Source organism: Manis pentadactyla, chromosome 7 (assembly GCF_030020395.1).
Source record: "Manis pentadactyla isolate mManPen7 chromosome 7, mManPen7.hap1, whole genome shotgun sequence".
NCBI lineage: Eukaryota > Metazoa > Chordata > Mammalia > Pholidota > Manidae > Manis > Manis pentadactyla.
This window is the reverse complement of record NC_080025.1, coordinates 66,665,427-66,686,987: the sequence shown is the minus strand read 5'-3', so window position 1 is coordinate 66,686,987 and position 21,561 is coordinate 66,665,427. Positions and strand designations below refer to the sequence as shown.

At 32.9% G+C, this 21,561-nt stretch overlaps 1 protein-coding gene across 4 annotated transcripts in view; it reads left to right on the top strand.

The window, feature by feature from the left end:
* Positions 1-21,561, top strand: part of PCLO (piccolo presynaptic cytomatrix protein) — a 410,245-nt gene that overhangs the window by 325,434 nt on the left and 63,250 nt on the right. For 2 of the 4 annotated variants that reach the window (XM_036931695.2, XM_057504459.1), the window contains exons 11-18: positions 1,606-1,714; positions 2,258-2,325; positions 3,383-3,597; positions 6,290-6,340; positions 10,258-10,382; positions 12,597-12,623; positions 19,241-19,334; positions 20,490-20,561. In XM_036931695.2, the coding sequence (XP_036787590.2) occupies positions 1,606-1,714; positions 2,258-2,325; positions 3,383-3,597; positions 6,290-6,340; positions 10,258-10,382; positions 12,597-12,623; positions 19,241-19,334; positions 20,490-20,561 (761 nt within the window). Of the gene's footprint in view, positions 1-1,605; positions 1,715-2,257; positions 2,326-3,382; positions 3,598-6,289; positions 6,341-10,257; positions 10,383-12,596; positions 12,624-19,240; positions 19,335-20,489; positions 20,562-21,561 lie in introns of those variants that run through there. The other 2 variants (XM_057504460.1, XM_057504461.1) reach the window with 2 other exon arrangements.

Below are 21,561 nucleotides of genomic sequence, written 5' to 3'. Positions count from 1 at the left end.
TTCACTGGATAACTATGTTTTATAAACTTGCCCCTTTATTTTGAGATGTGAAAAATGAACAGGTAAATCCAACAGAAAACACATGAAAATTATGCAAATATTTCTTTTCATAGAATATGCTCCTGCAGAAAAGTGACAATGCAATTTCTGGATTATAAAACCATTGATTTACTTCCATTTAAAATCATTTGTTCATAAATATACTCTTTCCCTGACTTGAAAAAAAAAGCGTTTTTCAGTGTGCTTTTCATCTTTCAGTACTGAATTATCCTTAGCAGTATTATCACTGTCTTTTATGTAATTTTCTCATTTTATGTGTACAACAGCCTGGGATTGTTGAAATAAACCTAAGGCCCATCTGAAGATAAAGTTTCCTTGGAGTAAGTTATAGAAAAGTCATTCTTGTTTGTGTTATTGTGGGCATTTTTATGGACTTCTTTTGCATTTCACTATAGTAAAAGCATTTTCCTTGTTTACAACTGGTAATATGCTTTCCAATGTATATCAAAATTGTTAAAACTCCTAAAGACTCAATCATGCCATGTTTAGAATTTCCCATAGTGAGAAACATTTGTTCCCCGTTCAACAAATGTTTCTTTTTATTTAAACTATGTTCTAATTATACATACAGATATTTTTCTCAGATAGAGCTGGTAGCATTCAAACTTTGGATAATTTCATCTGAATTATGTCCAGCTCACATAGCCACATTTTTGGACAGTATGAGTCATGCCAAATATTCACTTCTAATTATTTTAATAACTCATAAAATGGAGCAGAGAAACTAAATGTAAATGTTGAAATACCAATTGTGCTACTACTTTTTGGTATGAAAAGTATCTTTGTAAATATAAAGGAAACATGTAGCCAGTCCAGCAATGTAATTTATAGGATCCACTGCAGAATGAAAATGGTAGAGCTCTTTGTTCAAACAGTATTAACACTTTCAAGATGGCAACAGTGAAGCATTAAACCAAGCCTGGGACCCTTCTGAGAACAGGACCTTGTACTACCACAGAGGCCACACACATATCCACAAAGCTGCCCTCTCTCTAACATTCCTGCTTCTACTCAAGAATGCATGCAGTGAAGAAAAAGACAGTATGTGGAAATCTGTTATATCTGAGCAAAGTTGAAACTGTAACGGTCTCTTAAGGGGAGTTTCACAGCAAAATCCTAATGACTTCTTCTATGACTCCCATTCCACAATAGAATGTGGAACTTTACACTCCTCTAGTTGCTTGTTCTCTATGGAAAATTATATTGGTGGTTGTAATTATTTTTCTCCTACACAGATTTGATCTAAGCAATATATATTCAATAATGTTTTCTTTATACAGTGTGAACAAAGTGCATGTGTTTGAAAATATTTAATGGATTTTTGGAAACTGTATTTTGCATGTTGTATTAGATACATTTTATGTGTTCAGGTAAGTTGATGAAATCAAACTACATATGGTTTTGTTACTGACCTTCCAGAAAACTTTGAAGTGATATTCTCTGAAATGGTGTGCCGAGTTGGCTTTTAAATGCCGAACAACGTCTTCTAGCCCAAACTAGAAATAGCACCCATCTTTTATTTTATACTTGAATTTGTCTTTTTAGGGATGCAAGTATTGGAATGGAATGGAATTCCTTTAACTTCTAAAACGTATGAAGAAGTGCAGAGTATCATTAGTCAGCAAAGTGGGGAAGCAGAAATATGTGTAAGACTGTGAGTTTTTCCCCATCTTTTGGTTTCCATTTTTTGGCTATTCATGGCTCTTTTGATTTAATATTGTTAAGGTGGAACCTTTGCCAGTCAGCAAGATTTTCTGTAATTAGGAAATAAAGTGAATACAAGTTTTATAGATTCCTTGTGTTCAGAATCTAAGTCTAAAGCATAGAAAGAATTCAGCTAATTTTGTTTCTGACTATGTCAACAGCTCTCCCCCTTCATGCTTCTATTGAAACATGCTTCGTTTAAATGAAAGCATAAAGCCACTTAGATTTCATAAATGTGTGTAGTATTTCAAAAAGAACTTACATTTAACCCATAAAGATTTCACCTTAAATAATCATCTTATCAGCTGACTTTTAACAGCATTGCAAATATGTATTTGGTTAGAAGGGTGAGCATGCTTTGAAATTGCTTTATATCATTAATCACTTCTCATTTACCTACTGAAAAGAAAATATTCAGGGTAGTTGGAAAAAAAGACTTTTTGTCTCAGGCTTCCTCAATTTCTCTCTTAATTTTTTTTGCTTTAATTTTTAGGGACCTCAATATGCTATCAGATTCTGAAAATTCCCAACACCTGGAACTTCATGAACCACCAAAAGCTGGTATGTGAAAGCAATCTGCTTTCAACTGTGGGTAAAAGTGTAGATGCAGATGTAGGAGTAGCTATAGAGGTATATGTAGGTCTAGATGAAGATACAGACATAAACGTAGATATAGACAAAAATGAAGTTAGAGGCAGATAGATGTTTACATATTTAATCATAAACAAAATCAAAAGCATTGTAGCTATGTTTATAGCATTCTTTGGCAAGACATACATGCATCTTAGACCCATTAAAAAGTCCATATGTAATTCTTGCAGTGTGAGTTCACATTTTTAATTATTTAAAAATAAATTCACTCCATCAAAGTAATCCATGGAGCCATTTCTTTTTTATCTACTACAATTTTTAGATAACACTTGATTGTTTTTAGCAGAATTGGATTTTGGACCACTTACTCCTGAACCGTTTGATTGCCTTCCATAATAAATAGAAGTTAACATGTAATTTCATAAGTACATGATGAAGTACATTTAACTCTTTCTTACATAACAAGTACAATCTATAAATTTAGCTCCACTGTAAGTTTAAAAGTTAATCCTTTAACAAATATTTATTCAGCACTTCCTATGCTACAGCCAGCATTCTAAGAGTCCAGGTTACTGCACTAAGCAAAACAGACCAAGGTCTGCAGAAATGTTCATACATCTGTTAATGTGAATATACTCTTTGAAATTTCCCACTTAGAGAAAGAGATGTGTAAAATTTAGAGAAGGAAAAACAGCCAATCATACAGATCCAATACCAGTGAATAAAATAGAATCTCTTCTATTCAGAATCATTCATATGGTTCTCTACATAAAACATTAAGAACATTTTTCTGACACTGTAATAGGAACCTTAATTTCACTCTGTAGTTCAACATCCTTTCACTCTTCTCTGAGCCTTCTAGACGTCTTTAGAAATAGATGCATGAAAGTACAATCGCGCTTATTTATTTTTTCAAATTGACCTTGTTTTATAAGTAATTTTCCGACTCAGTCACCTAGAACTCAAATTAGTTCCATGGTATTAAGTACCTATGAAACTGAAGAACGTATATTTCATTTTGTTGTAGTGGATAAAGCAAAATCCCCAGGGGTGGATCCTAAGCAGTTGGCAGCAGAGCTCCAGAAGGTTTCGCTACAGCAGTCGCCACTGGTTCTGTCGTCTGTCGTGGAAAAAGGATCTCACGCGCATTCGGGTCCTACATCAGCAGGTTCCAGCTCCGTTCCCAGTCCTGGGCAACCAGGCTCTCCCTCCGTGAGCAAAAAGAAACACAGCAGCAGCAAGGTGAGAAGGTTTCAGTGTGACCTCTGAGTTACTCATTTTCTAGCTCCTTATTCAGACTAGGAGAAAAGAAACACAAGATCATTTTCTAAAGTGTTTGTATTGTGTTTTCTCATTTCCTAATCTTTTGAAACAAACAAACAAAAAAAACCCACATTTGTCCAAGTACACAACTGATCAACATGTATCAAGGTGATGAATTTCTACATCTTTTAAAATATTTTAGCAATTGTTATTATTAGGAACTTGAAAAATGTGACCGATGCTCCATATTTTCCATTTCTTTGTATTTGTTGCCTAAACCAAAGCCTCTTTGTGTACAGAATATTAGCCTTGCATCATTTTGGAAACACAAGGTATACATTATATTAGATTTTGTAACTTAACTAAAAGATAAAAAGGACACCAGTAAAGAGAAGTTGTTAGGACAATAATAAACAATGAACACCAGGTAATATTGCCATTTTGAATTTTACCTATAATTCCATGTTAATACATTTTTCTCTTCATGTAAATCTTCATTTGAAATAAATGTTTCAACACTATTATTTTATTTTAAAGTCACTGGGGAATTAAAAGAAAAGATAGATTAGTTTTTGAGTCTTATAGAAGCAGATGAAAATGTAGACAATTTGCAGTTTTTTCTTCATAGATTTGATTCTTGACAGAGAAACTCTCATGGTCAATAAACATATTGGGAAAAGTATTCTTGTGTTTAAACATGAATAAGGTTTTTGTCGTGTGAGATACATGGGAGGGACAGGCTCTCTGGGTAAATTGGACTTCAGAAAGCAGTTTGTTTTACTGACCATAAAAACAGCAGGATGTTGCCAAACATCCCTTTTATTCAGAAACAAACACCGATGTAGGATGATCTTAATCACTGCATCATACAATGACTTGTTCCAAACTAAATATAGCTAGGCTTCACAAAGAATAATTTCAAGGATGGTTAGACTGGATCTCAAAACAAATCTTAACACACCTGCATTTGACTACATGCAATTATGTGTTAATTTTGAAGAATTACTTCATAGAGGTTCTCTCTCTCCTGACCTACATACTAGTATTTATAGTTCCTTTCTCAATTTCTAAGCACATGACAAACTCCACTAGCAAACCAAACACATTATAGTCCTACAAGTGTGTCATCCTGATATTTTTTATTTTAGCAGTTAACATCACATCCTCCCAGGAAATTCAATTAAAATTTAAGGGCACCATTGCCTCTTCTTTTCTCTTCATTCACATGGTCTAATCAGCCACTGAATCCTAATCCTCTGAATTCTGATTTTTAAAGTCTGATAATTTTCTCTTTTCTGAACTCACCAATTTCCTTTAGGAAAACATTATTATTTTGCCAACATTCTTACACTCACTAGTAGTAACTCCACTTACCAGTCTCTCGATTCCTCCTCTTACACTCCCTTACCATTGTCATATCTATGACACAGAAATCTGACTGGGTCACTATACTGTTTAAAAGGATTTTTGCTCCCTGGATTGTGGGCTGTGCCTCCTCTGCCTGGGACCTATCCTGCTATTCTGAAAGGGCCTGATCAAAGGTTTTCCTTGGGAGATTTGAATTTGTGTCTTCAAAGTTTTTATGTTATTTTCTCAAGCTGTTTTGTCTCTGAAATTCTAACTAAACTTTATTTTATCTTTAAAATTTGACTTTCCTCTAAGCAATGTTATAAATAAATAATTCAATGAAAGTGCTTGATAGTTTTGTGCTTATGAAATAGATCCTTGGTTTCCCAAACAAGACCTAGAATACAGCTGTTTTCTGTGATTATTCTCATTCTAGTCTAAAAATATAAAGGAAAATATCAGAACATGTATATATCCCTAAATATTTTGCATCTTTCCTTTTCTAGTTAATTATTAAAAGAAAGCCAATATTCTGTACATTTAGGGAAACTGGCCCTTATTTGTAGGGTAGCAAACTGGCCTCCATTTTAGTAAATATCTTCCTATATTTATGCCACATTGACTGATATTCTATTGTAGATCTTGGGTCAGAGACATCATCTCACCTTTTGTACAAAGATTCTCATGAAATGTAGTAAGTCAGCAATCAGTCATTTATTCAACAGGATGAATCCATTTGTTTACCAGCTCACATTCCCAACTGTTTTTCAGGCTTTACTGACATATGGAACTTTATTAAGGAAGTGAGAGCCTACAAGAATGGGACGGAGTTCTAATTAAGAGGTGTGAAATGTTAGGAGGTGACTCCTGGCTGCTGCCCTGTAGAAAGGAGCAGGCAAGGGCTGAGCACCCAATACAGGAGCACAAGATTTCTTCAACTTCTGTGTTCTGTGGCAGCCATTGTCTAAAAACAATGCTTTTTCAGTCTTCTACAGGTCTTTAAAAACTGCAAATACTTAAATTGAGTACTTTAAACCAAAAGGGTTCATTTTCTTAAGTAATTGAAAAATACATTACTGCAGGAGTGAAATTACAACTTCAAACAAGCTTAACAAAATGAAAAATAGATTTTGTGTATCCACAAAATTAAACATTTATTGAGAAGTATAAGTAGACATCATAATCTAAAGCAGCCAAATGGATGAAATATATTTACCAGGCAGTGGGCTCTGACCAAATAGAAATTAATTTCAGAAGGAAGCTGAAATGGTAAATTTTATGAAGGGTTTATCCATTAATGTAATATGTGTTTTTAATATTGCAGCCTACTGATGCAACGAAGGTCGTCACTCATCCAATTACAGGGGAAATTCAGGTAGGAAAGTATATAAATCTTTTTTGGCTGTTTTTTCACTGCTCTATTGAAATGGTAAACATTGTTACAACTTTTTCTGTTTTATAACACATACAGACCTGAAAAGGAAAAATACAATTTTAATGGAATAGCATTTTAAAACAAATGTTTTATGAACTCTAATTGTATCTATGGTATTCTGTACTTTGAAATCTTTCTGATGCCTTAGCAGTATCAATATGTTTTATGCCTCCATTACTTTATGTTTGTTGAATATGTTTCTAATGTGACAGATTCTCCTGGAAATTTGAAGAGTCCTCTTCTAGAGTTTCATAAATCTAATACTCTCCTCTTGTCTTCCTCTGATTAACAATTGTTAAATAATTGCCAAACAATTTTTCTAGAGCAGTATTTTTCCTAGTGGGGATTATAATCAATTTGTAATTGATTTATAAAATCAATTTAGGGGATTTTGACCAGGAAAATAGAAAAAAATAGTATAAATCACTATCTTTCTTAGTTCTGTGTGTGTGTGCTTCTCGTCAAAACTCTTAGAAAAACTGTGCATTAGAGGATACAAAAAAGTAATTTAGGGTAGATAAGAAATGTCATGTAGAAAGAACACAATGTAAAATTATAACTATTTGAAGATAATGGGTTTCAGATAAGGAAAATAGAACAGTAAGTTTTAGCTGCAACTCTATCACAGTCTAGAGGGAATTTTTATGAAAGACTTCACAAAGGATAAGAGGTTTGAACTAATTTTGAGGACAAACAAGGAGAAAGGGAGATTGTGTTCCTGGCAGAACAAGGCAAAATTCTGCTACTAGACAGTAATGAAATGAAGAGACCAGCTTTGCTGCAGACAAATGTTCCTGTAAAGATAAGTTGAGTCAAAATGAAAAAGAACCTTCAACACAAGCCAACAGGTGTTAGTCACTATATAACAGGATGATCAGTAGATAGCCTGGAGTAAGGGGGAGACTAATTGAAAGGGCTATGTAATACAAATTCATACAGCAGAGGCCTACAGGAATATTATAAAGGGGAGGGCACAAAGACAAGTCAATTAAGTGGTTATCTAGACACACACTGATTAAAAGCAGATGTCCAGGGTGAGAGTGGAAGGAGAGAGAAAGTGCAGTACGTGAGCATCTTACTAAGGATCCAACAGCGCTCTAGATCGTGCTGTCTCACTGCTGTTTCCTGCTTCTAGAAAGTCAGACCTGATCTGCTTCATTTCACAAGCAAAAAGGAAATGCTAATTTTGTCATAATAGCTTCCTCTTTCTCCCATTTTTTTTTAAATTTCTTGCCCATGGACGAATATTTGCTATCTCTTTTTGGCTTCTGGTTGTTGCTGTTTTTTTCTTGTTTTATTTTCCTTTTCTTGAAACATTAGGCAGACACCCAAACAGTGGCTCTGGAAGCACTGGGGTGACTCTGGGTGAGGATTACTGGGGGCTTCTGATCCTCTCACAGGTAACCTCTGAACAACGCTCTTCCCTGAGGCCCCACAAAGTAAATTTTGAAAAGCACTCTTTATGTTGGCCATCTGCATGGCTCTCCTTTGGGAAACTGTCTGTTGGGGTCCTCTGCCCATTTTTTATTGCATTATTTGGGGCTTTTGAGGGGTTTTTTTGGGTTGAGTTGTAGGAGTTACCTATGTTTTGGATATTAACCTTTACTGGATTTATAACTTTCAGATATATTCTTCCATTCAGTAGGTTGCCTTTTCATTTCATTGATGTTTTCCTTTGCTGTATAGAAGCTTTTAAGTTTGATATAGTCACACTTGTTTATTTTTGGTTTTCTTTCCTTGGGAAGACATATCTGGGAAAAAAAATTCCTAAAGCTGATGTCCAAGAGTTTCTGTTTTCTTTTAAGAGTTTTATGGTTTCAGATCTTACATTTAGGTCTTTAATTTGTTTTAAGTATCATTTTCCCAGCACCGTTTATTGAAAAACTGTCTTTTCCCCATTGTATATTCTTTCCTCCTTTGTCATAGATTAATTGACCATTTAAGTGCAGGTTATTTCTGGGCTTACTATTCTGTTTCATTGATTTATGTGTCTATGTTTGTGCCAGCACCATATTGTTTTGATTTTATAGCTTTGTACTATAGTTTCAAGTCAGGGGGTATGATACCTCCTGCTTTGTTCTTTTTAATCAAGATCATTTAGGCTATTTAGGGTCTTTTGTGGTTCCATACAAATTTTATGGTTATTTATTCTAGTTCTGTGCAAAACTGTATAGGTATTTTGGTGAATATTATATGGAATCTAAAAGATTGCTTTGAATAGTATGGGGGGAAGGTTAAAATAGATAAAAGGAATGAAGAGGTACAAACTTCCAATTATAAAATAAATAAGTTATGGGGATGAAAAGTACAACATAGGGAATATAATCAACACTAACTTATATGATGACAGATGGCAACTATGCTTATCATGGTGAGCATTTTTTAATATATATAAATGTCATGTCACTATGATATACACCTGAAACTAATATAATATTATGTCAACTACACATCAATAAAAATTTAAAAGAAAAGAAAAGCACTCTCTTAGGGTAGCCTGCAAGTTTTCATTTCAATAAGAAATGAGGTTTTGGTGCCTCATAAGTTAAAAGTGGGCTTTAAGGCTGACAGAGAAAGGAGAAAAAGGCAAAGGATTTCTCATTAAAGATTAGGAAACTGTTCTAAATCTCAGTGAAATTAACTGTACAATACTTCTATATTTCAATATGCCATTACAGTACACAGTTATTGCAGTTCTAAACTTCCCATTTCTCCTTTTCCTTCACATCAATTTTTTCTTACGTTTCACATTGCTTTCCCAGTGATCAGAGAGACTCTGGGTTGTTCTGTATTGAGTGAAGTGGTTAAGGATTCCTTTTTTGGCACAAAACATAGCCAGATAAAAATTATGCTAACATTATAAATTATTCTAATTACCAAATTCTAAATGAAATTTGACTCATATAAATTATTCCACTTTCAACATAAACATAGGCTATTTTGTATGATTATAAAAAATAAATTAGTATTTTTATTTATGGATTTTCCCTTTTGAAATATAGATTCCCTCCTTTCTATTATTGGACAAATGGAAAAAAAATCAAGCAATTAAGCTTATTCTAAATGATGCCAGAAGAATCTTTCAGTTTTGAAGGAGAAAAATTAGTTAATTCAATTATTTTGAATTATGCAGTCTTCTCAAATATGTATTTGAATTATAAATCTTTTACTATTCAGTGATAATTGTGCAACAGCCACTAAGCATCTCTGAGGCAATGCCTCTCCTTTCCTTTTCAGCCTCCAAAATTAAAGGATAAGATTTCATGATCTTAGTCTCTCATTTGCTTAGAAAAGCAGCTACAGAAAGAAAGTTATATGTATAATATCAGATAATGTAATACAAGAAAAGATAAAACCTACACACTCCTAAATATTCTTACATTTCGGTACTGACAGCTTTATCTTTAAATAATGATTTCACCCACTGCTAATTGGTGAAATGCAAAAGATATTTTCTAGTGAATGTATCAATTAGTTAATTAATTTTCAAAATCCTGGTAATTGTACTCATGACTGTTAACATTTACTATTTTCCTAAGAGTATAAATTTAGTTTAAAAATGCTAGTAACTAGAATTTACACTATGATTTTCTTTCTAAGTGAATTTTAGACAGGCCAGAACTTTCACCATGGAAAGAATGAACAGCACATTTACTAGTAATGAACATGTGCTGGGGAGCTCCCAATCAAATTAGACAATACCTGGTCTGTTTGGTTTCAAATAAAATGGAAATGAGGGTTGATGTTCTTATGAGAATTTTAAATACTAGTAAAATATTGAGTGATAATGTATTTATATGTCTTTTAAAAGAATAACAAAAAATAATGTTCATGAAATATTTTCTTGTCCCTTTAAGCTTCAAATCAACTATGATCTTGGAAATCTCATAATACATATTCTTCAAGCAAGAAACCTAGTCCCTCGAGACAACAATGGTTATTCTGACCCCTTTGTTAAAGTGTACCTTCTTCCAGGGCGGGGGTAAGTATGGAGGCAATGTCTTCCAAGTATTGCATCCCATTGTTTAAAAAAGAGCAAGGTGTCTTCTAGTCTCTAATTTCAAAGAGTTTAATATCTTTTCCTTAGTTTTATCAAGGACTTGTCTTATAGGACATACACATTGTCCAATACATTAAATATTCACTAAGTGACTTGTTGAGGTATCCTTATTTATATGCACATCCTCAAATCAATGCCTTAAAATTATAAAATAAAAAAAGAGTAATATTTGAAGCATTGACTTTGGAACATAAATCAAGAAATATCTCTGAATCTCTTGGGTGATATAAACTTTTCATATGAAGCAAGTGCTCTTTGAATTTGCTCATAATATATGCAAATTACTATGTTCTGGTATATAAATCAGTACTCAAGGATGGTTTCAAAATGGTGATTTGGGTACCTTATCTGAACAATTTATATTAGCCAAATTAGCATAATGGAACCATAAGTCATCAGCATGTAGAGGTTAAAAAAATTGGAGCTGGCAATTTGAAGGCTCTGATTTTATTTTTGTTCATTTTTCATTTAGTTTGAGGAGTGACATTTGAATATCATTTTTTGGAAATGCTCAATGCATGTACATATTTAGAAAGAATAATGTAATGTCCCACCATGTACCCATTACTCAACCTGAACACAATCATCACTTTCTAGAGAATCATGTTTCATTTTACCTTCAAATGCTTCCTCTGTACAAATTAGTTTAAAGTGCATATCCACCACTGTTAACTTTTTTCTGCAGATATTTTAGGTTATATTTCTAAAGATGACTCATTTTTTAAATAATCATAATACTACACAGATCCATAATAATTTCAAGATTTAAAGTTTTAAATAAATTAACTCCTTAATTTCCCCAATTGCCTCATAATATTTTTTTTAGTTGGTTTTATGAACTAATTGATATTTATAGAACATTCTACATCAATAGCAGAATACATAATCTTTTCAAGTGCACATGATCCATTTACCAATATAAACCATGTTCTGGGCTGTGAAACAAACCTCAACAATTTTAAAAATTAAAATCATACAAAGCATGGTTTATGACTCTAGTTAGTTCATTTGAACAAGATCCAAATTTGAATTATCCATTGCATTTGAATCCGCTGTGGACTAATTATGTCACCACAGGAGGATGACCAATTCTTTGAGGTTCCACTTCCTTGTCAATATTAAGAAAGCCAAGGTAGGCAGAGCTGTAATTTTTTAGTTTGTCCAGAGAATCAAATTAAATAATGCTCAAAAGATGATTTGAAAACTGTCAGGTGCCATTAAATTCAGTATATAGTCTTTAATTGCATCCTACTGAATAATTTTATTTAGAAGCTTAGAATTGCTGGTATTGTTGCTCCAGGTTTCATTCATCAATTTAATTTATAGAGATTACCGATTAACAGAATAGCACAGAAAAGAGGTGTTTTTATTTTAAGTCAATCAATTTGTATCTTTAGGTAGTAGTTGTTATGAATTTAGTTACTTTTTTTAATGTGACTATAACAATAACAAACAGTCTTTGATTCTGTCTTTGATTTGGGTCATTAGACCTTCAGTGTTATTAATGACAATATTATGGGGCAAGAAGAAATCACTCCCAGGGGTATATCTCTAATTAGCATTTGTTAATGAATGAATGAAAATAAAGAACTGTCTTATTTTCTATCTTCTCTTATAATATTCTGGAGTACCACCTCTTATACTATATGAGAATGCTTATCTTTCATTCATTACAAATTTGTTTTAAGTAGACTTTTACAAACTTGAATAACCAGAAAGGGCAGGCAGATAACATGAATGTCAGTCCATTCTGGGGTAAGTGAGAAGGAAAGGTGAGAAGATAGTGAAATATGCAGCAAGTTCCCATCCCTACGCAATTTGTCAAGCAAAACATACCTGCTGGAAGGGATCTGGCCGAAAGCTCATATGCTATTCCGATTCAATTCCCAGCACTTTCATAACTAACTCCTAATTATTGTAATGGCCAAGGCCTTGGGATTTATTACACTTGTGAGGTATTATATTCACTTAGATTCTAAGATTATTTTCTGCCTCATGTTGTTTGTTTGTTATGGTTTAGCTCTTCTAATTATTATTCTCAAATTTTCTTCCTTATTTCTGTTCCTAACTTTTTTTCTTCCTGTCTTCCCTACTTTCCTGTTGTATCCTTCACTCTCGCTCTTGGAATCAATGCAGTCAAGTCATGGTTGTCCAGAATGCAAGGTATAGTCAGCTCTTCTTCAGTGTCCAGCTATGCTGCAACGTCTAAGGGTTGTTTTTTACCTTTCTGTGTACATTCACCCGCAGTTCAACTTGGCTATAATTTTTATTTTTCTATATGTTGGTGTGTGTTGAATAGCTAACAACAAATTGTTCTGATCACATCATTGCTAAATAGGTTTAGCAGATATGTGCAATAGAACATAGAAAAGCAGGAAATATTTTTAAAAATATGAATATCACCCTAAAAGAAAAGAAATATCACCTTAAAATTAGATGTAACTAAGGTTTCCATTTATAATTTGCCCACTAAAATTAATTTAACTTCTTATGTGATAATCATAACTTAAGTTCTCTGGAATCTTCTATTACAAATAACAAATCTAGAGTCATTTTTCAAATGCAATAACTGATCTGGATGTCCAGTACTAGGCTTGTGTCTCATCTCAAAGATAATAGCTGTCTGGTACTTTTCCCTCACTGAGACCTGGTATTGAAACATTTTCATTTCTTTATACCTTCGGCACCACAAAATTATTGCTACGCAGTATAAGATGCCATAATCAGCCTGCTATACTATATTAGCAACAATGGAAGAACTGCCTCCTTTGTTTGTCAACAGTAGAAAACTGTTACCTGATACAGCTTATAACATGTTCGATCATTACATTGTCAACTAAGGCTATCTCTTAATACAGAGCCAAAACCATTATTTTGTATATCTTATTACATTATAAATTAAATGTATTATGATATAGGATTTGTTTTTGTTTATAGCATTAAAATTGACATCCTTGCTAATCCTGACAAGCTGTTTCCCAAAAGAGGCTGTTTCTGATTTTTAAAGGCGTAAATATTTAAGTATTTCAAAGAAAAGGGTTGGTTGCAACAGCCTTTCCAGTACCCAGAAACTTTGGTTTCCTTGCAGCTATATAATTATGACAAACACCTGAACTTGCTGTTTTCAAAAGGTTGTTTGTTATGACTGGCTCTCTCATCTCAGGATACCATCCAAATCTCTCAGATTGATATGTGAAATTAGTTCTGTTTCAAAGAGAGAGAGTCATTTTAGAACAGATATTATCAATGACTTTATTCAGAACATTCTTATCTTGTCCAGAGAGACTGGGGGGAAATTGTCAGAATGACAGTGATTGTCTATATTTAACTTAGGAGACAACCGGTTTTGTAAATGTAAATAGTGATTGAAAGAAGTCACTTCCATAATTTGTTTAGAACTGTCAATGTGAGAAGGAATTAAAATGACAAGGTACTGACATTATAAGGTAGGCTGAGGAAGACAGTGAGTGAAGTCCTTAAGAACCTGGGTTGGAATTTTAGCCCTACCCCTTAGAAGTTATGACATTTCTCTAAAACTATTACCTCTTCTGCTAAATAGGAAAAATAATAGCTCCCTCAGGCTTTTTGTGAAACAAAAATCTATAAGATTGCTTTGAATAGTATGAGGGGAAGGTTAAAATAGATAAAAGGAATGAAGAGGTACAAACTTCCAATTATAAAATAAGTTATGGGGATGAAAAATACAACATAGTGAATATAATCAATACTAAGTTATATGATGACAGATGGTAACTATGCTTATCATGGTGAGCATTTTTTAATATATATGAATGTCATGTCACTATGAAATGGTTTTAGAGAAACTAATAGCTGATTTTAGCTATCGTGATACCTGGAAGCCCAATTCCTGTCTGGATGTTCTCTAAATACCCTTACTAGCATGTCAGACTATTTCCTCTGGGACCTGTGTAAGGCTGGTCCAGGTGTTGTGTGTATTTACAATCCCAAAGCCAAAACTTATTTTATTTCAATAGATTTTAAAGGAAAAAAAAGAAGTACAAGCATGTTTTAAGGATCCATCTAATAAACATTTATTTGGCGTAGATTGCTCCATATGCTGTACTAGGTCCTGGGGTTAGAGATGACTACACAGCCATAGTCTCTGACTTCGGGCAGAGGATGATAAAGCGACAGGCCATAAACACACTATTGCATGGAAAAACAGAGCTAAAAAATGGGAAATGCTCTGTATTTCTAAATTAAAGGAAACATCCTCAGAGGAGTATACATATATATGTAATTTTTTCCAATAAAGTAATATATATTTATAATGAAGGAAACCCAAATAAAATAAAGGAGATTTTAACCTTCAACATTTTAGTTAATTCTAGGAAAGTTAAATACAAAGAAGGCACAATGTTCCATTCTTCTTTCTCAATTTTTCTTTTGAAACTATAAACAAAACTCAGAGAACTGTTTTTCTGCTGGTTTAGGGTAGAATAATTGCATCTCAAGTATCTCTTTCTGCTTGCCTTAAAAGCATACCTACCTATGAGAAAATGACTGGCCAATAATAAGAAATGCAAGAAAAGAAATGCAGCAAAACTTCAGGGAGATGAAAGTTTAGATCTTTGTTTTGTTAGCATCATGTTCCATCTTGATTAACTTTTTATGCTCCCTTATTAAAAACTTTATTAGATATGGCCTGATGGTTCTAACATAATATCATTATTATGATCTTTACATGTAGTGTGTTTACCAGACAAGGAAAGAAAGGGAAAATGAGCTCCACTTTTTCCTTTATCTGAAGTTATGCTCACATTCAAGAACCCCCCTGCTTACCTGGCCATCTTCAACTTGTAAATCCACTGATTTTATATGCCTGTGAGAATTGTGGAGAGTTTTTAATTGTATAAAGTATCAACACATAGTCCATTAGGATCATGTTCAAGATGGTCAATACATGGTAGTTATAAGCAAGTATATCAAAGAAATGGCTTTGTGTGGCCATACCTGTGTGTCTGGAAATCTGCATGTGAGAAGACTGCAAAGGTTTTCATGGACATTGTTTACCTCCATTAATCCTAAAGGCAATGGATACCTTGATCTGGAGAGAATTGGAGAATCAAACTCATTAATAAGATTAATACACTCTGTTAAAGTGAACGTCTAAATTCTTTCCCTAATTCTGTTATTTCCACGTGTATCTGGGTAAAAATTGATATTTATAGTAATAATCCCTAGTTCCACAAAGTCTCTTAGGATATCCCATTCAGAATTTCCCTGAGAAAATCAAAAATTGACCTAAATATTATCTGTAATTTATATTTTATATATATAGGAAATATATATTTAAATTGAGGTGAAGAAGTTTAAATTATAGGGTAAAGAAGACAAATTGAACACTTTTGTTAATGAAGTCTATAATTTAAAAATTTGATGGATTATTCACTTCTTATGATGAGCCTAATAAATTGAGCTCATATAGTGTATGTTGAAAAGCAACCAGTTTTCCTATGTTTGAATCATCGTCCTACCAGTTAATAACTATTGCAACCTTGCCCACAAATCTTAATTCCCCTGAGCTTCAGTTGTTTTATCTACAAAATAGAATAAGAAATGATTCCTGTCTCATAGAATTGCTGTGAGGATTAAGTGATTTAGCACATTAAAAGCACCTAGAACTCTGTCTGGGAAAAGTAAGCATTTAATAAATGTTAACTGTTTTTATTTTAGTGTGCTTACTTTATAAAGTATCTTTCATACATGAATCAAATATATAATGGGATGTCAATATAATTATTATGTCAGGACAATTAAGTAAGTACATCTTGATAGGGAAGCGCAGTTCCTAGTAGAGTTGGCATTCAATAATTTTTGCTATAAGTGGAAAAAATGACCAAAATATGCATGTGAAAAATTATAACAATTATTCATATTTATAGATTAAGAAAAGATGGTCACTAATAATTTATTTTGAAAATATTTAAATAATGCAGACTATTTTCATATATACAGGCATACCTAGAATTTTAGTAAAAGTACATGAGTTTGCATTTGACATTAATTCCCGTCATGTTAAAAAATATATGCCTGTAAATTTTCAGAATTGAAAAAAAAATAACAATTTTACTACTATTCACTATGTTATGAATCTCATCCTTAATGTTTTGCCCATGCTCACATCACCTTGATAATGGTCCAAACAAAAAGAAACTTTAAAACTCATACTACCATGTGTTTTACTTCCAAGTGTAAATGCCTAGAGGAATAGCCATAAATTTTAAAGTAGCAACCACAGCTTGCCATTAACTTGAAAGTGCTCACTTCCTATTCTTTCTTCCTATGTCTTAAAAAAAAAATTCAAAAACAGAAACTATAAAGAGACATAGTTCACCAAAACAATTTTGAATTTTTATTGTAAAAAGTTTCTAACTTACTAAAACTTATTGGAAATATTCTGACAAATATCTGTTTTTACCACCCAGTTCTATCAAATATTAACATTTTGTGATATAGGCTTGAGATTTTTTTTTAATCAACTTTTTACAGATACCGCTGAAGCCTTCTGAAATCATCCCCTTGTCCACCTGAGACAACCGCTAAATAGAATTTAATATCTAAAATCCCCAAGCTGTCTTATGATATAAATATGTTAGCTGTACATATACATGTATACATAAATAATGTATATTTATGTATTTCATATATAAATAATGAAATATTATTTCACATGATTTTAACTTAAATCATGATAACATACTACAGTTATCCTGCAAATTTTTTGCTTAACATTTTTTTCAAGATTTATCTATCTTGATATATAGAGGTATATTTCATCTATTTTTAACTGTTGCTTACTTTCAGTGAATAAATGTATCATGTATTTATTAATTATCTTATCAACACACTACCTGAAACAATGTCGCTGTGAATGTTTTTGAACACATTCCTTGTGCACAGGTGGGAGAATTTCTCTAAGGTAGAAAAGGAATCAGTCAAAGAACTTTCTGAGTGTTTAGGTACATAAACTTCACTAAATGTTGACAATTTACCTAAGAAGTGTGCGTACAAACTTATACTTTCTTTCCATGAGAGTTCCTATTTCTTTAAATCATTACATGTACATTTCCCCCAAACTGTTTGCATTTATCTTGAATGATAGAGTTGTTGATCCTGCTCTTATTTTTGTACATTTGAATGAGTTATTTCAAAGTAAAAAAGAGTGCTGTTTTATTTCTTAATATTGTATACAGTTTATGGTGTCTGAAATGTGAGGTCTTGGGAGATGTAAATTCAGTAGCTCTCAATCTTGGCTACACATTAGATTTACCAGGAAGATATTTTAAATTCTGATGCTCAAGCCTCACCCATACCTATGAAGTCAGGATCTCGTTGGGGTGCAGGGTGGGGTATGTGGGTGTAATGCTGGTTGCCCCGCCACCCACCCTTGGAACTCTGATTCCTAGGTGATCCCAGTATGCAATGCTGGGAGTTACTGCCCTGGCATATAACTGATAAGAAAGAAAATAAAGTCAGAGAGAGAAGAAGGACACTTGACTGTAGATCCATTTCTAAAAGTTGGTGGTGAGCTGGAGCTTGACTCTCACTAGCTTCATCTAGAATGGATAGGTAAATTAGTGTCTGGGGAACAATAGTAGACATTCAGGATGTGGCAATGCTTGTGATCAGGAATGAACAGAGCAAGAATTAGTCTCCCCATAGTTGGGGTACTACAGACCAAGAGTCAGGATCCAGTCCCTTTAGAGAAAGACAACTTGTGAAGTCCAGGCACATGAAATGACCCCAGATGAGTAGGATGGGTTTCAGGACTCTGATGTTATCTAGTACTTGAGACATAAACCTAAGCATAAAATTCAGAAAAAGGCAGTGGGGGTTAGGGGTGGGCTTGTCCATGTGGGCATCATTGGCTAATAACCAATAGCAGTAAGTCTAACCCCACCAGCTGCTTGATGCCAGTGATAGATGTTGCCAGACTTAATGAGAATAGGTTTTGGAAATAAGTTGTTTTTAAACATGTAGGATACAAGTTTCTAACTGTTGCTCAGAGAGATGGAAAAGTCAAGGATAAATTCAAATGCCCCAAGCTAATAAATGAGGAAATTTTTTTTTCAGTTCATGATTTATAATGTAAACTATTGGCATAAACCAAGAATTTATATACCAAGAATTAATAAAAACAGCTTTATAACTAGATTAAATGTCCTTATATACCTTACAGAAGAGTATACTTAAAGAAGGTATCTGGAGCAGGTATATATAAAGAAGAATATACCTTAAAGAAGAGGTAATAAATGCTCATGGACTCTCAGCTGTAGCAACAGCCATTTTTCATTCTTTCCTCAGTCAAAACAATTTTGCAATTTTTTTTGGAAAAAATGAATTTAAAGAACATTTGGCTTTGCTGACATGATTAGCTGTAAAACTATAGAAAAGTTAAATGCCAAATTATTATTTATGGGGCAAGGAGATGTTGACATTACCATATAGTTCATGTAATTATCTCCTGCATTCAGGAAGGAGGAAGATTTCTAAATTATAGTATAGTTAGAGCACCTAAAAGCTTTTGTCTAAAAAACTACTGTAGGGCAAATTAAATTAAAGCATTCAACATATTTTTTAATTGTCATTGTGCATTCAAGTTAAAATAAGGTTTAAGACATGAGGATGATGAGATGATTGCACAGTCATTCAAAACAAAGTATCCTCTTAAAATGTCTGCACGCCCTTCAGGTTGACGGTGAAGTCATCAGTTAAGGTGCATAATCAAGGTAACTCTTTCTTTTCTTCTGATTCAGTGCTGAATACAAAAGAAGAACTAAATATGTTCAGAAAAGTCTTAATCCTGAGTGGAATCAAACAGTAATTTATAAAAGTATCTCCATGGAACAGGTATGCATGATTACTTTCTATCTGACAGATTTAGACTAATGTAAGAATGGTGATGACAAAAGTATTGAAAGACTTCAATCATAATAATTTTTCTGTACAAACAGAAAGAATTAAGTAAAATACATGTAAGAAATGTAGCCAGTGAAAGGAAATGGATACAGTTCAAAGGTACTGCGAAAGTATGTGTGTGCATTTAACAGAGCAGCCAAAAAATAAACAAATAAATAAATGAAATGAGTGGAACACTTTCCATCAATTATTTCAAAATTTAAGTATTTCAATAGAGTGGGCCAAATTTACTATATTTTGAGGGAAATTCCAACTGGCTCTATTTTTTAAAAAAATATGGCCACTCCATTTTTTTCCAGGTCTACTGAGATACAGTTGACATATAACATTGCATAACTTTAAGTTGTACAACATGAATTGATATGTTTATAGTGCAAAAAATATATCTGGCTATATTTTGAGTTTCTTAAACAATACAAAGGAAAGTTTCAATCCTTAGATATGTATTATCACAGTAAGCAACATTTTAGGAACTCATCTCTTCTCAAAATTAAGGCCTCTTAAGAATGTGGCATTGTGGAGCTAACCTGTACAAGTGAAAGTATAAAGATGACTAGTGTACAGGATTATAAGTGAGGTTTGTCATTTGTCCTCTGGAACATTTATTTGACTATGAAGTAGACGCTGGATATAAATGGTAATCTAGGGTCTTGAATAAGTTAAATTCACCTGCAGAATTAAGACAGTGCTACTACGTTATTTGGCAGTTTCCTGAAACCACAAAACTCTAATCCAAAACCTTTATCTAAATAACCTAAAGAGTTATGTAACCTATGAATTCTGTGTAGTAAAGAGTATTTGTATATTATGCTTTCTATTTTTTAAAAGGGAGTAGAATAACAGGAAATGAGTGAAGTTACTATTTTGATTACAAAATACTGAGACCTCTTATGATCAACCACTCATGAGGTTGGACTACAAAATCACTGATATTTTGCATCATGTTTAATATAAACTCACATTGTTTTAGATAAAATTGAAAGTATTTTCATATAAATGGAAAGATTCCAAGGAGGTCTGTAATATGAGTGTAAGGCAAAATTATGATGAGAAATGAGGTTAATGACATTTTGATTTGAACTGTAGCTCAAGAAGAAAACACTGGAGGTGACAGTCTGGGATTATGATAGATTTTCTTCCAATGACTTTCTTGGTGAGGTGAGCCTCTGATTATTCTTTCCCTATTGTTTTCAATGTAAACCACCAATTAAAGCTTGATGCTATGCATATTTCTTAACTTTATAAGATAACCATTTCTGAATAATGTTCATTGGTGGATAGAATTTATTTCTTGATTGATTCTTTGAACAGGTGAATAACAACCTGAGAAATGGTTTTCACTTTGCCACTCAATGTACTTTATAATTAATTTTCACAATGAAGTTTTGGTAGATAAATACATAATCATTTTGTGAATCCAAATTATTATGCTAAAGATTAGAGATAAATTTATTGTAAATTGAGCTGGATTTTTAAAAATGGATTCTCGGTTTATACATGTAATTGCTGTTCCTCACTACGTGTATGAATGACTTGATGGGACATTTTACATTATTATTTCTTTTAAATAGTACATGAAAAATCCCTCAAAAAATTTTATGAAGCAAAACTAGAAGTAGGAGAAATCAATAAAAAAACAATCTTTTGTAAATACACAAGGACTCTAACCTAATCATGAAATCTGACAGGTCCTGTGATTTTTTTCGTTTTTCATATTCCAAATATATGAATTACATTTATTGATCTTTGCTTAGAGCAGAAGTTATAAATTAATATTAAAAAATAAATCATCCCTGAAAATATATGATCCTGAGAAGATAATGACATCCTTTCAACAGAGATAATAGAAAAGAGTTCTGTGGTCCAGGTGACATGAGGCCGTGGTTGGGTCCTGCACTCTACGTCTCTTTCCCATCAAAATTAGGCCACTGTGACCTCGCTTGAGGCTCTGCGATGGCACAGTTGTTTAAAAAAACTGGTTTATTGAATTCCTTATAATTTACTGTTCACCATGAACTTAGAGTACATATCCATGGTGCTGGGTTTTTTTTTTTTTGTATCTTATCAAAGCTAAGAGGACAGCAACTGTAAAATGTGCCATTATTTATAAACCACTAAGAATGAAAAAAGCTGCCAATTAAATCATGACACAGTGCTT